The 24583-nt window shown below is 39.4% G+C and overlaps 1 protein-coding gene across 1 annotated transcript in view; it reads left to right on the top strand.

The window, feature by feature from the left end:
* Positions 1-15938, top strand: part of ADAMTS5 (ADAM metallopeptidase with thrombospondin type 1 motif 5) — a 43761-nt gene extending 27823 nt beyond the window's left edge. The window contains exons 4-8 of the mRNA XM_010119947.2: positions 5193-5476; positions 6748-6931; positions 7339-7514; positions 8343-8518; positions 12011-15938. Coding sequence (XP_010118249.2) covers positions 5193-5476; positions 6748-6931; positions 7339-7514; positions 8343-8518; positions 12011-12584 — 1394 coding nt within the window. The 3' untranslated portion in view covers positions 12585-15938. The remainder of the gene's footprint in view (positions 1-5192; positions 5477-6747; positions 6932-7338; positions 7515-8342; positions 8519-12010) is intronic.
* The last annotated feature ends 8645 nt before the right edge of the window (positions 15939-24583 follow it).

Raw genomic sequence — 24583 nt, 5'->3', positions numbered from 1 at the left:
TGAATGTAAAGGGGTTTTTGCTTTTAAATATTCTGTTGGCTAATTTCAGTGAAATATTTTCTCCTGTTTTCCTCCTTCGGAGAATGACTTCATTTTTTTCTCTCAGTTTTATTAGATCCATTAATCTGTACCGGCCTGTTTTATGGTCCATATTGCTCTGGCATTGACTTAGTATTACCAAGTTAGTTTCCACATATGAAGAGAACTTTCCTTTTTTAGTTTAGTTACTGAGGTACAGTACAGTTCACTGGCATAAAAAAAGGGACCTCCCTCACCATCCATGAATGACCTCTTAGAGAGCGCAAGGAACTCTGAACTATAATTCCTCTTCTGTTCTTCTCCTGCTGTAGGCAAGTAGAAAGGTTTTTCTCATTTTTTCTGCTTTTTTTTTTTTGTGGCCCAGCTTCTCTTTACTGTGCATCCAGCTAGCTATTTTAACAATAAAGAAAGCTGAGAGAACATTTCTCCCACCCACCTCACCTTTGGCTTGTTTGTACCTAGGGGGACACTTGAAATTTGGACCTTTATCCATGAGCTGAACCCAGTCTCAATGTGGGTGGACCTCTCAAGAGGGTCTGTAACGATCAGTCCTACAGGTCTAAGAATATAACTGACAGTTTTCTTCAGTAAAAGTTAGTAGGAGCTTCAGGTCCTTCAGAGCTGTGTTATGGTCTCCTTGTTCAGCATGAGTGCTGTTTTCCTGGACACGAAGTTTGTCAGTCCTCAACTGCTGACACTTTTCACAAAGTTGTGTATTCTTTGCTGCATGTAAAGGGCTTAGGACCTGTCAGTCTGTTAATGCATGGGTTAGGGTCCATTGGCCTTTCTAATACTCATGAGTAGTTATCACTCAGGCATGTAGTCTCAAAGAGTTATCAATGTGATGAAGTAATTCACAGAAAATTTGAACCTCTCATCATAGAGGTCCATAATCCTCTGGAAATTAATTTTATTACTGATGGTATTGGTGTGATTTCAAATATACAATGTTTAGGGAATTTCTTTTCTTGATAGATCAGGCCTTCGAGACCTCTTCTAAGTAACAGTCTTCCTTTTCTGTTTAAGTTTATCATTTTTCAGTTATTCATTTTAAATCAAAATTTGTCTTAACATAAATACTATCTGTGAAGTAAAAACGGAAGTCGATTTAAATTGCACTTTCTTCAAATTATTTTGCTGAAAGAACACGGCATTGTTTTAGGAAGGGAGCTGCTTCTGGTTTTATTTTCTTCTTCCAGCCAGTGAATGAATCAAAACTCCCTAATTCCCATTTGTAATGTACGCTGCGTGTACCAGAAACCACAGGTTCCTAGTAGAGCATGATGCTGCTTTGGGCTGGTAATAAAACAGCGCAAATGTGCCATATTTCTGTGTTTCCTTCAGAATAAGCATGTGCCTGCTTTTTGGCTGCTCATTTTTTTCCTTAGCTGGGGCAGACATATTCTTATGTAGTTGCAGTGTTTTCCCTCCCTTTTTGTTTTCAAGAATGTGCTCCCCTGCAATCTTCCCATAGGAAGAAGAAAATCCTATCTCTCTCAGGTGCTGCTAGGCAGAGGAGAAAACCATAACCATTCAGATACATTTTTGAGCAGTGCTGAATGTATAATGTAGATGAGGAAAGCAGAAAGTAGTTACAGTGAAAGAATACAGATATTCAGATGTTAGGCGTTCTTTTAGGATGTTTGTGACCAGATTTTCAAGAGTCACAGGAAGTTTATGTGGGAAGCATGGAACAAGAGGAGACTTTTCCGTTCTCTGATAGGCAACATAAGCAGTTTGCACTGGGCTTTCCATCTGAACAGGCATGAGTTTATGACTTGTGCTTTGTGACAAGCAGACCATGGCAGCATTGGTGTGGGGAAGTAAGTAAAGTGCTTCATCTGCTGCTCCTTATGGCTAAGCATAATGAAATGTGAAGGAAGTCCGTAAGTTTGGGTCTGTGAACAGTATTCTACTACAAAAGAACAGTCAATGTCTTATTAAAGCTTTAAGTAAGTTTCCCATGTAGATTTAGATATTCACTCCATGCTGCTGTAACAGAAAACATCACAGTCTTGACTCCCTGATTCCTTAACATCACTTTGTCAAGTACCGATGTGCCTATTTTCTATATTTGGAAAGCAATGTTTTATAAAATGTAGGTATTTAGTATGTAGGTAGCTAGTCCTAAACTGGGTATTTCAGTTCCCATCGTAGTGCAGAGAGGTCTCATCAATGGCATCAGTGGTTTGACTGATCTCATCAGTTGCATTAGCAGTGCTGAATTACACCATAAACTCATTTGCCAGCGTAGGGAAACATCTGACAGCTGACTGAATTGCAGACACCAGCATTACATACAGTTAAAGTCAGCTAAATAAATCCCAATATAAATGTCTCGTCCAAGGTCAACCAGGAGGTCTGGGGAGGATCAAGGTGCTGATCCCTGTCTCCTGAGGCCCACTCTGAGAACTATAAACATAATTGTCATGATATCACCATTTGTTTTACACTCATGAGATGACCCCAGACGGCAATTTGACATTTAGGAAGAAAAGGCTCTGTTAGTGTCCAGAAGACACTGACATTTATTTCCATCTGCTTTTAGCCAGCCCTCTCCTAAGGTACTAATCGCCTTCACTGTCATGCCAACCACTCGGCTGTGGTGTGATTGCTTGCGATTTATTGTGTTTAGTCAGAGTGCTCGGCGCTCTGTGCAACCTGAAACAAAGACTATTTCTAGTTTAATTAATTTATATTCCGGTTATCTGCTTCCTGCACGGATCTTATTCTGCCTTTTTTTCCCAAGATATATGGCACATAACATTGAGGAGAGATAATAAGATGGCTTAATTAGCACTGTCATCAGCCAACAATGTCGCTTTATCCCAGGGTACACAGATGTTCTTTAGTACTCAGGATGAAAAATGGGAATAGCAGTATGTACATGCTCTGTATGTTGCAATGTAATATAGTGAATTGAAGCCCTCTCTGCCCTCACAACCAGGGGGGCCAGGGCAAACCGTTCTCCAACTTCTTAGTTCTGTCTTTTCTCACCATTACAAGTAGGAGGTTGGACCAGCTGGTGATAAACACACCTGCACTTCACTGCAACCTGTCTAAATGTGGACATTGCTACTATCTGTAAATAAACTTTTTTTTTTTCCCTGTGAGGAACCCTTAGGGGCCTTTGCTATCTTCAGTTTTGAATTTACCATGTGAGATCATCTGGAACACCGGACTTATAGAAATTATAGGTGTTTCCTTAGAGCAGCATTGGTTAAGGAGAAGTTTGGATCTCATTCCCCTGTGTCTGGGAGAGGAGAGATGCTATATTTGCAATATAAGCTTGTGAAACCTGTTTATTATTCACATGTGAGAGGTATTCAAATGGCTGCTAACTGAAATGATTGACAGAACAAGTATGAGCAAGGTTGTGACTTTTTTTTTTTTTCTTTTTCTCTAAATTTCTATCTCCAGTGACGGTAGATCTCAGTGATGGGCAACAGTGTCTGTCATGGCAAAATTAAGTGTTATCACAATGTTTTAAAATACTGAATAATGGTTCCACTTGGGAGTTTGATAAACTGCAGTATATATACAATAGTAGAGTATACGACGGAATGTTAACATGCTGGTGCCTTCCTGTCACTGTCCTAACACTGTCCTAGCTTCCTCCCTCATCACAAGGTATATGAAGTAGGACTTCTGCTATTCACAAAGTGTATTTTTGACAGCAATTTTTGCCAATTTTTTCCTTTTCAGAAACTCCAGGAGAAAAAAAAACCAACAACTGTGCTTTCTCACTCCTCACCATACCTCTAGTATTTTACACTACAGCAGACTTTGAATGCTAGGGTTCTTTTAATTATCTTTATCTCACGGCACTCAGCGTGTCGGTTAGCATTGGCACATCTTGTCTGCATTTAAAAAGTCAGCATAATCCAGATTAAAGATAAGACCAGGGCAAATCAGGCTGAGCAATGGAAAAATGGAACAGGTTTAACAAGACAGAGAGTTTTTTGGTAGTAAGCGACGCAGAAAGAATTTTTGGCTGATTTGGCTGATTGGCCTTAGCCTTTAGAGGAAAAAAAGAACATTTACAGTAAGTGTGTGTTCTGGAGGGAAAACCCAAGCCATTGAGAGATGGGGTATTTGGTTTGTTTAAATTCACTGCCATAGCTTGAAATTCTATTCCATTTTGTGTTAATAGTGAGGTTTTTATAGATAGCCTTTTTTAACCAAGATCCAACGGAAGAATACTGGTGTAGGTTCCAAAGTGAGGTAAATTGTGGTAAGTTATTTTGGCCAAGGATAAGTGAAGCTTGCCCAGACCACATATCCCTTTCATGAAGTGTAAAAGAGGTTACATTGAATAAATAGTTCTGCATGTCAACAAGTGAGGATTTCAAGAGTAGAAAAAATTCTATCCTCTAGATCCTCTAGAACCTAAAGGTGAATTCTCATTTTAATGTGTCAGACAAATGTTGACCTCTGCAGTATATCTCAAAACACTTATACAGCTCTTTATATTTATGCTATTTTTTATTTTCTTTCTGTTATTTATGTATTTTTATATAAAATGGATAGCCCTCTTCAAACTAATTCCAGAAGCAGCCAAGTATCATTCCTTACAAGGAAAGCCCAGTCCAGATTTCCTGCCAGTATTAATTTTGATATGCAGCTTATATTTTTCCTTTGATCTGCTGGAGTTTTTTTTTTCTTTTTTTTTCTCTTTAAGTGCCTCATTGGCTACAAGTCTGGGGTTTGTGATTTTTTTCTGGCATTGCTTTAGAAGCTTTATCATTTTTGACATTCTGTCTCAAAATTCAAATGACAACTTTGCTTACTTTGCCATGAGTCTTGATTATTCCTTAAATCATAAACTGATAAACAGGGTGGAATATGGTCAGAGTCAATTTGAATAAAGGAAACCAGGATGAAAGGCCAAAGGGACCCGAGTAAAACTCATTTACACCCTCAGATTGGAAATAGGCAGCTCGACACCTGGTGCACTGCTCAGTGAGAACACAATTGCCATAGTATGTTCTTTTCCAAAACCTGATGACACCTCAGAGAGGCTTTCCATTCACGTCAGCATCCTCTGAATGAGTTTCACTGTCATTATCAGTCTGCCTAACTTGAATGACAGATTTGCAGCACTGCAGAGGAAACTAGGAAATGAGTAATAATAGGCTGGTTTGCTCTTTTAGGTAACTGTTTGCTGGACCAACCAAGAAAGCAGATCCTGGGTCCCGAGGAGCTTCCGGGACAAACCTATGATGCCATTCGTCAGTGCAAACTGGCATTCGGACCCGAATACACAGTGTGTCCTGGTATGGATGTGTGCTCTCGCCTCTGGTGTGCAGTTGTTCGCCAAGGTCAGATGGTATGTCTCACTAAGAAGCTGCCTGCTGTGGAGGGAACACCATGTGGAAAAGGGAGGATCTGCCTCCAGGGAAAATGTGTTGACAAAACCAAGAAGAAATACTACTCAGTAAGTTACCAGCTGTGACCCTAGGGAATTCTAGAAAGCATAATCCTCAAAGGCGCTGATTTTTGTGGGAGTGAAAGGAACTTTATGGAAGTCAGATTGAAAGCTGCTTTGTTTTTTAGCATGTAATTGGAGTGTTACTGGTGAGTGATACAGAAACAAACGCTGCTGAGTTCCAGGAAGCATGTTTTCTTCTTGAAGTATGAACGCCTTCATTCCCGCAAAACTAGAACATCCCTTCAGAGTGGAGGATTTGCCCATTCAGTAAGTCAGGTTTTGGGACATACAGGAAGATTGTCAAGGACCTATTCATAACTTCCTGACTTCTTGTCAATGGACTGTGAGATAAATTAAATCTGTAAATTGAATTTACAGCCATTATCCAAAAGGTCCCAGAACCCTAACTCTAGTGAAGAGAAAGATCAATGAAGTTCATCCAAAATATAATTTCTGGAGCAGAAAAGCTCTTACCTCCAGTGACAGAGTCTCTCCTCTGTCAACTTTATACATCTGAAGAGTCCCCACGCTCTTGAGAACTGTCATCCAGATAGATCATCTGCTTCTAAATTTATTGGGTGGACAGTAGCCCTGCCCTTTCTGTTATATCCACAGGAGAGGTACAGACTTGTAGAGCTTTGTGAAGATACATACGCACTATCAGAGTCGTTCAAATAAAGCTACAGCCCTTGTAGCACCCTTTTCTATGAATTCTATACTACTTCTTCATGCTGTTGCAATACTCTTCTTAGGGAGCCAAATTAGCAGAGTTGGAAACTGTATCTGGTAACTCCATCTCTTGCCAGTAATTCAGAGCAATACCTACGTGTCACAATAGCTGCATCATAGATAATTAACTGTTAATCATAGATTAGCCTCATGAACATATCCTGGCAGCCAAATACCCTGGAGCTAGTATAAGGGAGCCTGTCGGTGGGAATAGCAAAAAAAAAAAAAAAGAGAGCAGCACATGAGACTATGGACACTATTTCTGGTGCATGCATGTCTTCCATGAAACAAGCTGAAGTGGACTGCACAGAGCAAGGGCTAGTATTGCCTTTACATACACAGTGCCAAATGAGATGTCATCAATGTGCAGATAAAAGGCAGAAATTAACTCTGCTGGGAGAAAGAAGGCTCCTAAGGCCTTTTATCCCTGATTAAAATGACCAACAAAATGCCTTCAGTTGAGGAAAACATTATCAGTGTCTTTGAGATGTAGCACATTTATTCACATGTGGATGATGTCCTTATGTCCCACTTTCCATGTATTTCAGGCTTCAAGCCATGGTAACTGGGGGTCCTGGGGACCCTGGGGACAGTGCTCCCGCACTTGTGGTGGAGGAGTTCAGTTTGCTTATCGTCACTGCAATAACCCAGCTCCTAGAAACAACGGCCGGTACTGCACTGGCAAGAGGGCCATCTACCGCTCCTGCAATGTCGCACCCTGTCCAGCAAATGGTGAGTGCCTTTGTGACAAAGTGCCTTCATGCTCCAGGTTCCATTGTAGTTTCTGCAAAATGCATTTACCAAGGCAAGCCGATGGTCATTAATACAATACCGTAATTCTTCCCCCATCCCCACCCTTACACCATACAGAAAGGTACTGAAAAAAAGTACTGAAAAAAAAAGAAATTTCAGTCCTGAAAAATGAACCGTAATGGAAACTTTATTCCTTTAATGCTTATGATGTCATGGGAATATTTTCAAGCTAAAACAGCTGAAGGATTTGAAGACCAGTTCTAAGTAAAGAGACGAAGTGACATAACTTAAAAATTATGTAAAGAAGAAATGGAAGTAATAGATGGGCATAATGATATTTGCAGCCTGGTCTGAAATAGTCACTAATGATACGAATAATTCTACAGCCAAATCTTTTCGACAAGAGCAGTGTGAAGCAAGGAACGGCTATCAGTCTGATGCAAAGGGTGTCAAGACGTTTGTTGAATGGGTCCCTAAGTACGCTGGAGTACTTCCTGGAGACGTTTGCAAGCTCACCTGCCGAGCCAAAGGAACCGGCTATTATGTGGTATTTTCTCAGAAGGTAATGGCATCTTTAATCATGATTTCATGCTCCAGTTTAGAAGAGTCCTGTATCTTAGAAATCTTTCCCTACAACAAGGGAAAAGAAGTTAATCATATGATTCAAAGATTTAACTGTGAGATTAGATTAAATGGTTTGATCCACTGGTTATATATTAGGACCAGAACTGGCCTCTAAAATGAGGTAAGTTTTTCCACATCTCTGTATGTGGATTAATGGGCCTCGTAGTGCGCTCTGCACTGATTTGTTCTCAGTAGTGGATAAAGTGGTTTCAGCCTGGAGAGTCATCTGTCATTCTGGGGTTTTTTGCAGGGGAAAGAGTACTATGAGTAAAAGTTTTACCCTGAATTATGTTAAGGAACTCCAGAGAAACTCTTATGGAGCCAATTAATTTAGAATAATTAGCCAGTTAGTATAGATGTGACTTGTGCTCAGTTTGTTATGTCAGTTGCAATTCAAACTGAAATGTCTCCTGCGCTTATACTTGCAATTCTCTGCCTCTAAATGTTATGAGGGTAACATTTAGATGTAGATGGCTCAAATGCAAGGCTATCTACAAGTACTGTTATTAATAAGCTGTGAGATGATCATTAAAGCCAGGGTCATTTCAGTGTCTTACGGTGGAGTTATCTGTCATTGCTTTCAACCCTTTGCTGATTTTCATCAGCTTTTGTGCTGGGGCTATTAGAGAAACTCAGTCTGGGCTGTCAGGGTAGGCGCTCTGTTCTGTATGGGTCACATTAATATGTAACTGGGTTTTGCCAGTCAGATTCAGAAAAGCAAATCTTTTCCATGGTAGTTTTAACTAGCGATAATTTGATTGCCTAGGTAACTGATGGTACTGAGTGTCGACCATACAGTAATTCAGTCTGCGTCCGGGGAAAATGCGTCCGAACTGGTTGTGATGGCATCATCGGTTCAAAGCTCCAGTATGACAAATGCGGGGTGTGTGGAGGAGACAATTCCAGCTGCACAAAAGTCATGGGAACCTTCACCAAAAAGAGGTATTGATCCTGACTATTAGTAAATGTATCCTGTGCAAATAGTAATTCTGCTGTGTGCTTGCTTTCTTTCTGTCTCTAAATGCAATTTACTTTCGTATGAAAATTCGGCAAAACAAGTACATTGCCTGTGCTTTATTGCACTTTCCAGATGTTTACAGCTGGCCTCTTAACAATACCCTGAAACTGGCAAATAGTCAACTGGCAAAACACCATATCCAGTCCATTTCTGACACAAAGTGCCAGTGATACACATGAGCACCCAGTAACAGGAAGTTTGCCTAGAATAAGGCATCGCATCTTGTGCTGCTTGCTAATTTTACTGGTCAGATGGCTTGTGGTTTCTGGAGGAGAGAGGAAAGGGAAGAGAGGAGTGAATCAGAAAGTTGCTGGGGTCAGAATAATCTGGGTGTATCCGAAACTCTGCATTTCCCAGATGATGCTGCGTTAGCAAGTACACGCTGAGAACCCATTTCCTCTCATCTAACTTTAAATTACAATGAGGACATCCCACCTGATTTAGTGAAACAGATTCATTGTGTAGTTAGTGGAGAAAAGCAGACAGCATTAGAGCACAGCAGTAGAAGTCTTCCTTAGTAGCTGAGAGGGATTGTACCCTAAAAATACTTTTTCACACTGCTGAGTATATGTGAAGCTTAGATGTTTAGCTGAGATGTCAGAAGTAAACATTGACTTAAACGGGGCATTTGCTATATCCCTTCATGTCCATTGGTGCTATATTGATCTCCAGATGGACTTTTTAAAGTCAAAATATTTATAGCAGTTATCCATATGACATTTTTCTGTCAGAGTTCAGCTTTTAACTATAATAAAACTCAATACAAGTAAAATAAAAGGAACTGCCCCCATGGTTTTCCCTGACCGCACTGAGGGCAGCAGTAAGCTTTTTACTGAGATACCAATCAAATAAATTTGCCTTTTGTCTGACCTCTTGTTTCCCTCCCACTTCAATTCTTAAGATTCATAGAAAAATGAGGATTTTTAATTACTATTTATGTAGATTCCAAGCTCTCGCAGGACTGCTGTAGTGATCTACTCTTAGAAGCTTTCAGTTCTACTTAGTATCTGTGACTGCATTAGTGTACTGTCTTTTCAAATGTACATAAACTTGATTTTGGTTTATATCTTCCAAATTCTTACATAGCATATTGAAAGCTACCAGAAGTTGAAATTTGATTCCTGAAATGACCTTTTATTTCTATAGCAGTCAAAAATGGCTTAGAGAGTGAATTTATTCTAAAAATAAACATAAGTAATCTTCTTCCTGGTAAACCAATGATTAGTCACCTAAGGATGCCAAAACACCTCTGCCAAAAAGAATGTCTTTCCATCCTAGTAATTATATAAACCAAATCTTTTCCAATCTGTAAATGTTGAAATGTCTGGGATATCTAAATGAAGAAGACAGTGTGAGATATACTTCATGTGATTCAGTAATGACCCTTGTGCTGAAATCCAGGCTCCAGTTAAAAAGTTAAAAGGACTCCATGAATTTCAGTGAAGCCAGATTTGTAGCATAGATATACTTGGAAATGATGAGTTTCTATTATAATTATTCCTGGAGCTACCATGGTGGAGCTACCATCTTACTCCTCAAATCGTGCCTTTAACTGAAATGAGACTGGTCAGAGAGTAGAATATTTATTCAATGTCAATGCATTCAAAACATTGTCCCATTTAGAAATAGTCAATCTGTAAGTCACAAGTATGTTCTAACTTGATTTTGATTGAATTTTGGGGTGATGAGGATTTATTTTGTTCTAGAAATATTGTTTAAGACAATTCACTTACGTGACTAATTTACTTTAAAATAAACCCCTCATTAACATAGTGAACTCTTAACTTGTCTGTAAACTATTTTTTACATATAAAAGGGCAGTGGCTGTGGTAAAATGATCTTTTCTCCACTGAAAAATAGCAGATCCTATATTGCTGTTCATTATGAAACAAACCTGTATGTTAAATGTACTAGGAAACTATTAAATGTACAAGGGGAAACTGGTATTTCCCATTGCAGACAATTGCCATAACAACATTTGTTTGTACTTTTTTTTTTAAAGCAGTCAAACCATAATCTTCTGGGAAATTTGTTTCCTAAGAACTTTTTTAAAAGGCTATTAACACCAAATAGTCAAAAGTTGGGAAACAGGAGAATGAAGGCTGCGAGTGCTTCTTTTTGCACGTAGAGTGTTGAAGTTCTTTGTGCAGATGACTTGAATTCTCTAGCATTCCTTTTAGGTTTTGAACAAATTATTTTGTAACATTAATAGCATGTTTTAACAGAGTTATTTTCGCAAGTTATGTAAAAATATTTGTGCAGAGCAGAGTCCCCCCAGCCTGTTTTCTGCACCATATTCCTTCAGGTTTATGGAGGTGCTAAATCAATAGAGTTTTAATGATTGTCCCATAGCTGCTGGAAATAGCAAGGGAATAGCACAAGTGTTTAATGTGTAGTCTGTGCAGTCTCTGCTTCTGCAGACAAAAATTCTCAAAATTAGCAGTCAGTTCTTTAAACAATAACCCCAAGGGAGATCCCTTCACTTTCATGTATTTTTAATATATTTTTCTCATTCCTTTTTTTCTAGAAGTTTCAGCACTAAACTTTTCAGATACGAGATACTTGTAGGATGGTTTTGTCACAGGTTTAGAAATGAAAATGCTTGTCTCCAAAATCCAGCTGGTAGCTTATAGCTATCTATAGTCTTTAGATTTTTTCTGTATATCAGTAAGGTTAAAATAAATAGCGTACTGAGCTAATGATACATTCCAGCACACTTAGAGGTTTTGAATGCTTGACACTTTCAGTAGAAGAATTGGGTATCTTTTTCTAAATCTGAGTTATGTTACTTCGTAAGTAGCAACTGAGAGGACTCTGTGATGGTACAAATTAAACATTCGGGAGCACCTCCTATTAGACACTTGACAATTAATCTTTGGCTTTACGAATTTCAAAGTAAACAAATTTTTTCTCAGTGGTCAAGATTATTTTTAAATGTTCCCAAGGTACCTCTATCCAGCTGTTATTCCGCTCATGGTTTCCTTAATCATCATTATAGCAAAGACAGCAAGAAACAGCTGTAACCAATGGATATCTCATTATCTTTCCTTGGCAGGCCATGCGTGCATCGTATTTCATATCTCCCACCCTTTGCTGAAATAGATAAGCTATCTGTTATTTTTCATTCCTCTTGTATCTGACTCACATTAAATCATTACAAAAGCTAAAGATTAAGCAATTTGAAATAAGTGCAGCAGAAATTTCTTCAAGAACATAAAGAACAATGCAATAGACAAACAGTGGAACCTGGTTAAATTAATCTTAGATGAGCCTCAAGCCAGATGGATTCAGGGCCCGAACTAAAATGAAGCAAGATGTGTCTTACCAGTGACTTCATTAAGCTTTGCAGTAGAGCTTGAGGTTTATTTCATGCTAGCTACTGAATACTCTTTTTTTTTTTAACATCTCTTATTCAGCAAGGGCTACACAGATATAGTGAAAATCCCAGAAGGGGCAACCCATATCAAAGTTCGGCAGTTCAAGAGTAAGGACCAGAGCAGGTTCACTGCCTACCTGGCCCTGAAAAAGAAAAACGGTGAGTACCTTGTCAATGGAAAATATATGATCTCCACTTCAGAAACAATCATTGACATCAACGGGACTGTCATGAACTACAGCGGCTGGAGTCACAAAGACGATTTCTTGCACGCAATGGGACACTCTGCCACGAAAGAGGTTCTTATTGTGCAGATACTTGCAACTGATCCAACTCAACCAGTGGATGTCCGCTACAGTTTCTTTGTGCCAAAGAAGCAAGGACAAATGACTAACTCTGTCATCAGCAGTGGCAGCAGCAGCAGCAAAGTGACTCCACAGCTCATGCAACCCCGCTGGGTTACGGGGCCGTGGCTTTCTTGTTCTCGAACATGCGACACAGGATGGCACACCAGGACTGTCCAGTGCAAAGATGGGCATGGAAAATTAGCTAAGGGATGTCTTCTCTCCCAGAGACCGTCAGCATTTAAACAGTGCTTGTTGAAAAAGTGTTAACCTGTGGTTGTGATCTTCTTTAAAAGAGGTTTGATTAAGCCATTGTTGACATACTGGTATTAGGTCTGCCCAGACAGAGAGAAGCAAAGGCTTCAATGTACTTACATACAGCCTCAAATTATGGGCAGAATCTGCCTATTTGGACCAAATGAAGATGTGCACTGCTTTAAATAACAGTAGGGTGATCTTAATATGTCCAAAAACTAAGCATAAAAGTTGTTAAAAGCCCTCTGTGTCTGCAAAAAATATAAAATAAAATAATGCAAAAGAAGAAAAACTAGTGAATGGAGGATCATGGGATATTTGAAGGTTACAGAATCATCTTCCCTTTTTCACCTACCTCTAATACAGTATGTCCTTAGAAAACGTCACATGTACCCACAATACCACAGTAGCTTATTTTATACTGTTTTGTAAATAACTTTCATTTGGTATGTCACTTTATATCACTTGGTTCTATTAAAAAATCAAAAGGCAAACTACGTAAGCAAAGTGATTGACCAAAGTATATCTGCAGCCCTTGTGGACTCGGTCCGTTCTTCAGAAAGGGCCGCAGATGTTTTACTGGAAAATGAAGAGCTTGCTGCTGGTTTTAAAAAGTAATACCTTTTGGTTTCGACAAAAGGAAATACATTTTCATGCTAGGAATTTCCTGACAGCAGATCATTATTCTATGACAAATACTGTGTTTCCACCAAGAAATTCTCAGAAGGAGCATTGCAGCAGCTTGCAGATCAGGGATCCCCACGTGTGCATTGCTCAAATACCAGCACCGTCAGCGACTCCTCACCATGTGTATGTCAGAGGCACACAGGAGGAGGATTTGGCTGCTAGAAGGAATTTGTGTACATTTTGCTTGTAAACCTTCCACTAGTTCCAGCTGTGTCACAACTTGGGGTCCTTGTTGTCGATGAACAATAGCTGCTAGCTTCTTCTTTCCGTAAAACAAAGGCATACTGTATTTTGTAGAAACTAGTTAGAGAACCAAAAATTACAGGTGAGATAATCAAGTGTCTTCTAACTCAGATATTCTGAGGCTGTGTTCAACTGCTTTCTCTGTTATTTTCTCTGTGGCTTCCACCTTGAATCTAACAACGTGTAATGTACCTACATCTTTTGAAGAGGCTATAAAGGTCAAAAAAACACAGCAAGCAGTTAATATTTTATCACTGTTTTGTCCATCATGTCTAACTCTGGTATTCATCTTACCAGCAAAAGTTTGTAACTATTTGTCTTTTTTGATTGTTTTGTGTGTGGTTTTGGGTTTTTTTAAAGCTATAGAAGGCATTCATGTTTTGTGTATCTACCACGTTTGGGAGGAAGAGGGGTCACTAGGCAGTCAAACCACATCAGGATGTGGAGGACTTGCCCAATATCCATAAGACTGTTTCCACAGTACAGGCAGTAGCTGGTAATAGTTTTCATTGGCAGCAACTTCTGAATCCTATTATTGTCTGCTCCAAGTTCTGTGACCAAGGATGGGCATTTCACTTTATGCTGGTAACAGGTGGAGGCCTGATAGCAACCCTGTTAAAATTCCTTCCTTTTATAACAGCAGGCTTTGAATTAAGCCTTAGGATAACAGGTACCAAAATAAATGGTTATAATATGCTGATGAAAATAGAATCCCATTTTTCTTTTATTCCTACTTTCATCCACACAGGAGAGTAGGAGACTGCAGGAGGATTTTCAGACAGAGCCTCACAGCTCTAAGTCAGTGGTACTTGAGCACTGAAATACCCCAGGCTCTTCTGAAAATCCCAGTCATGAAATCAGTAGAGAAAACTTGTTGGTATGTGTAGCAAGAAGGGCAGGTCACACTCCAGACTGACACAAACATGTTTTTGCAACTGTGGTATGTTTCTGTGAACTCTTAGAAAGCATGTGATGATTTCAAAACAGCTCAGAGTTGCTACATCTACAAGTATGAAACCTGGAGATGTATCTGGTTTTGTACCGGGTTCTAAATAAACAGTAATATAGGGGCAGGGCCTCCTCCTCTGTCAAAGTGAATTACCAACAAGTGTTACTAGTCAGCTTCAGCTTTCAAGAATGGTGCGGCCTTCTTGTTAGGAGTAGTCCTATGCAAAACTGTGGATCTTGACGAAAATTCCCTCCTTAATCTGTGATCCCACAGTAAGAACTGAGATCAAGGCTCTGAGTATTTGCAGAGTTCTGGAAAGTTAAGATTTATGCCTTCTCTATGTGTTAACATAAGATCACTTTGAAGTGTCTTGTTTTCCGTTCAAGTAATCTAATTTTTATACTTATATATGTATTACACATGTTCTAGAACCTCTCAAAAAAAGTTCATAACAAATAGAAACCATCATGAGAGGAAAAATAAGGATTACTATGTCTCAGCATAGACTTAACATTTGTCTCTGCATACAGCTGCTGCATTAAGTGGCATTTGTTTTTCCTGTGTTCTATCATAATAGAGACAGAATGTGCAAGTATTTGTGTTTGCATCATAGTAATAATTTATTATATATTCAACAGGATGAGTAAAGCTTTTGGATGTTGTTCAGACTCCAGAAGAGTAATACCATACGCGGGTATAATTTTGAAGCTTACTTAGATCAAGAGTATCTTTTTTCGTAGAAAGAGTTTATTTATAAAAAAATAATTAAATATGAGAACAAACCACTATAGTGCTTTTTTTCCCTTTTCACCAGTGCAGTAATGACGCAGATTAGCATGAGAAAAAGCAGTTGTCTTTATGTGGTGAGAGGGCAAAGGGGACAGACCAAGGAAGCAACCCTGAAAGTGTAAGATAAACTAGGTCAGCCTGCTCTAGTTAACACTTGCTTTTTAGCTGTTCTTTGTAATCAGATTCCAATACCAAACCTTGCTTTTGGCAGTCATAGCTATCTCAAGTAACTGAAAAATTGGTGCAAGGTATGTGTCTTTGTCACTCACACTGTTACGTCATTGTTTACATTGCTACTGAGTGTTGCCAAGCAGGATTCATAGCGCATCTAGGGGATATAAACTCGGGAGTGTTGCTCTTTGCATAGACAGAAGCAGTCCTCAGTTTTAAACTCGCTGCTGAGTTTAAAATTATTAAATTTTGGGACACATCTCCAGTGCCCTTTGGTGGAGTTGCACCCCTCAGCATCAGTGGTTTTTAGAGCATCTGCTTTTCAAATAAGACATTCTCATTAGGGAAAAGCCTATCATCTTTGGTTTGACTGTATACAAGAAATTAAATTTAGCTGCCCTCCTGTGGAAACAGTTTTATCACAAGGGGGAGAGGGAATAATCTTGTGGATTAATCACAATTGTAAAAAAAAAAAAAAAGCAACACAGCACTGAAAAAAATAAAATAATTTATTGTTTTTACAACTGGTATGTGAACGGATGTAATGAATTTATTTATTCTTATTTAACAAAAATATCAATTGTGCGAATTCTATATTTAAAATGTTTTGCTATCGTCTCTGTCTCTCTCTTTCTCACTCTCTTTTAATTTATGCTTCAGATTTATGTTGAAAGTACGCCTTGTGAGTTTACATGATGTATGGCACTGTTTTTTTTTTAATATGTTTTAATTTAGAAAGCTTTCTGCATGGAACAGGAGTGTATGTGTATACATGTGTGCACACTGTATAGATGTATATTCTTTTTCTGCTACCATCTTTTTCTTAGAGAAGTTGTAGATTTTTTAATTTTGTGACACCTCATGCTCAAAGCTCCTTGTTACACTTCACTTTGAAAATCTCTCAACTAGCAAGTCAGAAAGGTCTGTGGACCAAAAAACAAAACCCAACCCCATACTAGCTCCTAAAGAAGTCAGACAACAGATTCGCATTGCACAGATGGATGCAGTTCATGCTGCATGCTTCAGTGATTTACCAGCTGGTAAGAGCTGGTAGGACTCTACCCTTTGCTTCAATGGGAGCAAGTTCAGGCTTGTGGTAAATGAGAGTCCGCTACATGTGAATGAAGTTTCTCTGAGTTGTCAGGGTGGCAAGTGAGTCTTCTCTCATGCAGCTTCTTATGTTTGAGTTGAAACACTACAGAGAAACTCCTATGTGCCTCTTAAAAATATAGCTGAAACAATGTTTGATTTGGTTTATGAAGACTGAACCATTAAAAAAGCTAGTTTTTCAGTCTTTCCACCGTTTATATACATTTATAAATATGTATATATGGCTAAAATAGTCAAAGCTTTGCCATGTTTTACTTCATTGTATTCCAGCTCTTTACACCACATCATGCAAAGGTAAACGCAAAAAAAAAGCCAGCAAAGCGTGTGTTCCCAGTATTTCCTTGAAAATAACAATATCTGTTTTCTTCCACTTGTCCAGTCCAACTACCGGCGTACTCAAGGGAACTTGTATTGGGTCCAGTGTAAGGAAAAAAATGCAATATAGACAAACCTACAACTTTTCTTCAGTCATTTTTTTTAACCCTACAAATGACTTCTGTAGCCACTTCACAGTAAGGGCAGTACTAGAAACAGCAAATAATCTATTTCAAACTGGTGACAGTTATCTTGCTTATCAGTGCCAACGTTCACACAAGTTGCATTCCAGCTCAGCTTCTCTGCCCAGTGTCTGCTGCGGTCCAAGCACTATCAAAGACCCAGAGCCAGCACAAGGCTTTACATGAATTTTTGATGGCCAGTGGGTGATGATTCCTCACTTAAAGTCCACTCCAAAATGCCAGGGAATTACTTGACTTACTTTGATGATCTTTAGGGCAGGCTTTAAACAGGATTTGTAAGGATGGAACATTCATAATTGTGGTTTTTCAGCAATATGTTTAGGAGTGTGTTTCTCCTGCTGGTAATGCATGCTGAGCTGTTCTTTGTGACTGAGGAAGATGGAGCCTATAGCAAGAGCCCAAGTTACATTCTCTGAGCATGGGCTGCAATTTTCAGGAAAAAAAAAGTTGCTGGTTTGGAAGGGTTCATTCCTTTTTTTTTGTTAAGTGGTTAGTTTTTAGAGAGTTGCCAGAATGCATCATTGCATTCGTACTTGTCATTGGTAACATTTTCAAGAGAGTTTTTTAGTACACTGGTGCTAGCTTGTATAGTAAAGCTAGTTCAACATTCTTGTTTTGAGTAACGTTTTCTGGTTTATCACGTGTACCGGTAATGACTGTTAACATGAGAGAAATTGTCAAGTCCTCAGTTGGCACCACAAAATGTAGCTTTGGGGTTTACAAGATTTTATTAGAAGTGCAAATTTTCAGTGATAGCATACAAAATTTAAAATGCCCCAAACATACTCTTAGTCTTCCAGGTGAGTGGTGTAAGAACTTATCTCCAGACACGCTGTACCAGACGTCTTGATACTGTCCTGCTGCCTTGAGAAATGCAAAGTTACAGCTCTAAAACAAAATTCACAATGTCATTTGCCCTGAAAGTTGCCTGTAGAGGCTCACAGTCACTGTAAGGATGCTAAAATCATTTCCACGTCCATCAGCCTTGCACAGGCCATGTTGAAACACAGACGCGGGCCTATGTAGAACTTAACTGTGGCTAAATGCAAATGCATATTTTTTTTGTGTGTGTACATGTGTATACTTGTGTATATATAAGCACATACATGTACATATATAAACAAATGAGTATTTGAGTCTCCATTACTCCCATTCACAGGGCAATATAGTTACACTGGTTTTAGTTATACCTATGTAAATTCAGAGTAACTTCATTACATTACATTTGGCTTTGCAGGAGCTGCTTCAGACATATACCACTTTAAGTGACAGCACAATTTGTCTTTTAATTTATAGGAACAGGTTTACACAATTTGTCATATGAACTGTGAAATTTTCAGGTAGTTTATGGTATGAAACATACTAATTGACAGTCAAGCATATATGCATTGTTAAAATCCCATCAGATACACGAAATAATATACTGAATTCAAGTAAGTTGGAGATGGCTTAATACTCCTGTATAGCAATAAATCCATTTAATTTCTATTGCCAGGTCGTCTGCCTAACATCAGATAAGATAAAACAAGAGAGGTATTGTAGGGAAGACTAACGGGAAAGCACAACGCTTGGTTTTGCCGAGTTTATGTCATGTGCCTCTTTATACACTCGATTGATGTCCGCATATTCTGGGAAGTGTCACTTTGTGGGTTGCAGATAACTTGGCTGAAATAAGAGTACCCTTTGAAAAACCAAGATGTATCACAAAACTTTTTTTCATCCTAGTATGTGTCTAATCGAAGAGAGTTAACATTTTTAGAGCACTACTATGTCCGCCAGTTTACATCATAAATAATATGTTATGCAAAATATAGATTCATTTGAACTGAATTGTACAAGGTCTACACTGTACTATGACACATTGAAGGCCAATATTTTGTTTTGTAAACTATTACATATGTATAATTTACCAGTTGTAATCTTAAAACATTTGATTCTGTGATTTCAGTAAAAGTAATAAATACAAACTGTTATCATAGGTCCAAAATACTTGTTCTATATGGTATATTTCTGGGCTACCATTTGCCATTTGTGCCCCGCTGGAGACAGACTAGCAAAAAGAGATTGAGCTGATCCCTACATTAAGGCATAAATATGCTGTCTATATGTAAACATTGCACTTTAGTTGCGGTGGGGTAGAGTTCTGTCAAAGTGTTCTTGTCAGTCATTAAATAAAACAGGAAAGTGCAGAAGTTTGGTGCCTCTCCAGAACCTTAGACAAAGTTCCTATTTGCCACAGTCGAGAAAGATGGCATATACCAGTGATCTCCTAAGCCTCCTCAAAGCCCCCATGAAATCCATGGCATCTGTCCAAAAGCAACGTCCTGCAGAATTAGCAGATTAGATAGTCAGAGTGAGATTCATTATGAGCCATACAAACCAATCTAAGAGTAGAAAAAACCTACCAGAACGGCTAAATCAGTGTGTGATGTGTGCAGAAAGATAAAAGCAGCAATTAGGGGACTGGGCTGGTGAGACAGTGCTGTATACACGCTCCAGTTGAAGTGTGGCTCTTAGGATGTGTTATTACCAAGATTTACATTTGTAATAGAACCACATTATTATGCCTTATAATTCAGTTTTCATGCTTATTTCTTGCTTATCCTTTCTCATTCCACAACACTAAGCTGGAGTTTTTCTTGTCCTGAAAACGGTGCTTTCTTTTCAAAAATGAAAGCAAACTCACCCTGTCTAAATCTTACCCCATGTGCGTGTCTAATCTGTTGATTTCTAGCATTTTATGAATATTGGATTCTCCTTTTTTTTAATTTGGAGTTTTTGCTTTATTTTGTTTTACAAATTGTAAATGAAATTGATTCTTATTTACAGAAACAATTTATATATGCCTAGGAATAGCTCTTCTTCCTAGTTTGTTCAAATAACGGCAGGGAAGCTTTACAGAGCTGCCTGTAGCTATAGAGAAGCCCAAGGTCTAATAATCTGTTACACTACATAAAAATCTGCTTGAATCGCATTACAAGAGACCTGTCCTGCTACTGCTTGGTACAGGATATGTCTACCTATATGCACTATATTACATATTTGTAGTATTACTATTACATATTCTATATGTATATAAAGATGTTTCAGGAAACCTTGCTTATACATTTACGCTAGATGGTTGTAAGACTGGTCGCTGCCCGTCAGAAGGAATACGATGGTCAACATCAGTGAAGGGTGCAGTGAAAAACCTGTGCTAGATGGCAGTTTTACTGTTTATCCTGCCTAAAGGGTTTAGGGAGACTGTGTTGCCTGCTACACTCTTCTGTAAAAATTGACTAACAGGTTTTCATCCCATCCTCAGTCAGGATACGCGAAGAGCAAAACCTCCACCAAGTCCTTCTCTCTCTCTGCCCACCTGCAGGTAGAAATAGCAGATAGGCGAACTATGCCACAACTTTGTCCTCTACTTGTAGATACTTCTTTGTGTCTCAGAGAACTCCACAAGTGTTACCACCTCAGAGACACTTCAGCACCTCCTCTGTATTTTTGTTTGCGTAGCAAGCTGCAGTGTCACCGAGTAATTATGGCAGGTCCCATCTTCCCAAAATTCCATTTTTATTTCCCATCTTACAGTTTGCAGTAGCTCAGAGAAAGACATTACTGGGAATGGAAATCCATCTGTATACAAATCAAGTAGAGCAGAGACAGCAGTATAGACTTTCTCAAATGTCCAGTGCTGTCATAATCCCATTACTGTGCAGGGACTGTTCTGTATCAGGAAGATGAACTCATTCTCTCTTAATGTATTTTCCATCTCTTCATAATGTGACATTTCACCTCTTCAGAAACTATACGTAATTACATGTGAGGAGGGAGACTTCTATTCCCAAGACTCTGAACTTGTACACCCAAATCTCATTTTTAGGTGGGGATGTAAGATGGATTTGATCCAAGTTCAGTCCTCTAGCCAAATTGATGCTTTTTTAAAAAAACATTAAGTTTTGGAAACCTCAAAATATATCCAATAATTAGACTAGAAAATGTTCAAGTCTTTCCGCATTGCTTACACGGTTATCTCATTCTCCTTATGCTGTGTTTTGTGAAGTTTCAAGTAGTACATTAATCATACTTTGACCACTCGGCATTCTAAGCTTGACCCAAGGATACAGTCGAAGAGAAAATGTGTGGGAAAAATCATTTAACAAAATCCAAGGCAAAATTATTATTTTCCATACTTGGAGGACCAGGGCAGCAATCTCTTTTATTTCCCTTGATTATTCTGGGAAAAGTATGTCTAAGTGAAAGCACACAGACATTTTCTTAGCAGCTGCTCAAGAAAATTTTGTAGCAATCGTGCAACCTAAGGATGAGTTTCTTAAAATGGCCATTGTGGCCATTGCCACTGTAGTCTCACTACTCCAAGTGTTGCTAAACAACTATAGTAAGACAGGCCAGTTGGATGAAATTCTGGAGAACGCATGTGCATCGAGGTATAGGAGAGAGAGGGGTGCCTCAGAAGGTGGCTAAGAGGGCTAAGAAGTGTTACTTTCTGTAATCTTTGGCAGCTTTAATGCATTTTGCCACAGGAAGCTCATAAGCGTGTATTTTTGCCTACCTGTAATTTGGTTCACTGGTGTGTCTTTACTTTATTTCTTCCACCTATTCCTCTGTCTCAGTAAAACTTTACCTAAAGGCGTCGCTTGCCCTTGCAACTGCCAGGAGAAGAGGAGAGCAGGGGGTGAGCCCGGCAGCGCAGCGTGGGAGCCCTGCTGGCATCGTCTCTCAGACTGTCTCACGTGCTGAAGCCAGCTGAGCTTTCAGATCCTGCGTATGAGCAAGGACATGCCTGTCTCTAGCTCATCTGAGCACTTCACGCAGGTGTGCACCAGAAATTAATTATTTTTATAGCGCTGGCTTTGCTAGTTGCCTTTTTTCTCCCTTACACCTTTGTGGTGTTATTTTGAGACAGTGCAGTCAAAATGGCTTTTACATTTTTTGCTCTGGAGGCACCGAGACATTTACTCTTTTTAAGCTTTGAGCTGCTGCGGTGGCAGGTGTTGTGCCTAGGCCCTCTGCTGATGAGGGTTGGGTGTTCTCGTGCCTGTTGAAAATTTTGCTTATCTGCTGTAATGATTGAAGTCCATAGGCCCTGGTGAGGTTTGCTGATGTAAATCCTGCCCTAGCCATGCTGGTAACCACAGAAGGGCTGTACGCATGTGTTAGTGCACATAAAGTGCACATCTTGCAAAAAAAATGTGCAAATTGCCCTTGACTGGCAATCCAGCAGAGGCCCACTGGAAACCGACTCCATGCAGCCATAAAGCTGTGAAGGTACCACAGGGAAAGATCTGCTTGGTAAGCAGGAAGTCACCGGCACAGCAAACGTCGCAACGGTCCTGCAGTGCCTGGGAGCATCAGGTAACGCACATCTTGAAATAGTTGAAAGCTGGCGACAGGCCACCTGGGCAATTGCTTACATGGCAGCTACCCAATGGGTTGGCAAACGAGCTTAGCTACCTAGTAAAGGTGGTCTGTAACTAAAGGGTAACGAAAATTATACTGGAAACTTTTCAGAGCACTTTAAAGTGGTCAATTTAAGACAGGGCCCTGCCCACTGGAAGTGGTCCTTTGCTGAAGGCCTCGCTGTACTTAGGGCTGGTTTTGTCCAGAAAAAACAGTGTTAGATGCATTCTGTGTGGGCTGGGAGGAATGTTTTCACACTGATATTTATGTGGCATGCTAAGATCTGACAGCCATCCAGAGGGGTTTCCGCCAATATTTCACTTTAAATATATGCTGCACACAACCAAATAAAAGCACATGAAACAGCATTGCTTCTGAGGGGTAATCCAAATGGCAAAGTGGCCACAGATAGCAGAGACAGACTCCATATGGTAAACCAGCGGCCACGGAGATACAGACTCTTTTGACAGGAATTTGAGCTATGAAAGGATTTAAGGGGAAATTACCAACCAGTCTGGCATTCTGATGCCAAAACACACACTCAGGCTCTTGGCGGTACAGGCACGCTGTAACGCTCTTCAGCTTCGCTTCAAAGGGAGCAGGGAAGTGGCAGGACTTCTCTGTGTGAACCTCAGCCTCTTCATGTATGCAGGAAATCACCATCAAAACGCTAGCCCTTCATCCGGTTAAAATGAAACAGTAAACTGAAGTATTATATATGAAGAGCTTCTCCTTCAGAGGAGAGGAGAAAGAAAGAAAGGATGTTTTACTTCCCTCTCCATCAAAGTAATTATTATTTTGGGATGAGTTCATTGTGTATTTTTGGCTATTTTTTTTTCCCAAAAATAGTTTCTTAAGGCAAATCAGAGGCAGAGCCAGAACCTAAGACAAGTTGTGAGGTTACTGTGGAACAACTTTGCCTCCAAAAGGTCTCTGCCTGCCTCAGCCTGCTGAAGCCCTTTCCAGTATGACTCCAGTCTTGGGCTCCTCTTCCCCAGAGCCTGCACCTTCTACCCGAGGAGGCGTCTCCTTTGGCCGCAATCATAATATTTCTTTAAATCATAACCTGTTTTTTTTTTCAGAGCTAGAATTTCTAGAAATATGTAAAAGAGGATGATAATGACCTAGTAGATCAGGAAAAAAAAAAGACATTGGCAAAAAAAAAATTAGGACACGTAGTTACTTCTCATTTACAACTAGAAAAGAAAAAGAGGGGGAGGTAAAGCTCCAAGAAGGAACAGTATCTATGAACAGTATCTCTTCTATTTTGAATCTGGATGTAAGCCATAACCAGGCAGCATCCAAAAACTTTGGAATTAATTTGGATCTCATAGAAATAGATTGGGGTAAACTTTAAAATATAAAGCAGATCAGCCAAAATGAGAGAATGGAGTAGCAATAGAGTAAAAAAAAATGCCTTCCTTTTCAGTTAAATACAGCGAGGAACAAGAAGTAATAAGAAGGGAGCTTGGACAGTTTAGGATAACTTCATACAAGATTAAACTTATCAGATAAATGTAAGGAACAAATCTTTTTTATTCTATAAGGATAAATACAGATTTCCATTAGAACCAGTAGCTGAAGACTTCCATAGCCCAATTATTTATAAGAATGTGGATATTGTTTACTAAAAAAACTGAACATTGTAGCCCACATGGGTTTACCATTTTAACCTTTTTTAAAGCTTGAAATAAAGTCTTAGTTGATTTACTTAATTAGATATGCCAGCAGGTTCCTACTCTTGCATGGAAGCAATTGTAGCTACAATATCCATTACAACTCACAAAGAGGTGGGAGTGAATCAGTCATTCCTAATGTACTTCCTAACATAACCCTTGCTTTTAAAGCGAAGAGTTAGTAGGTAGACTGGAAAGTTTCTTCGATACACGTGCTCAGGTCAGGAAGATGTACCATAGGAAACGCGCCTCACAGACAAGGGATTTAGACTTGAGCTTGATTAACAAATACCCCCAGGGCTATTGGTGTCATTACGCAAGAGAAAGCAAATGGCTGGACAAAAGAGGAACAAGAGCACTTCTCCTCTCCATGGGACCAGAGTAAGAGTCCTGGCTGACAATGCACCATGGCCATGGGTTGCAAAGGCTCGTTGAGGGACAATCTCCTGGGTGCTAGCCCCAGAA

The sequence above is a fragment of the Chlamydotis macqueenii genome, chromosome 1 (assembly GCF_036417535.1).
Source record: "Chlamydotis macqueenii isolate bChlMac1 chromosome 1, bChlMac1.mat, whole genome shotgun sequence".
Lineage (NCBI taxonomy): Eukaryota > Metazoa > Chordata > Aves > Otidiformes > Otididae > Chlamydotis > Chlamydotis macqueenii.
Note: the sequence above shows the minus strand (reverse complement) of the source record. Positions and strands in the feature narration are given on the sequence as shown.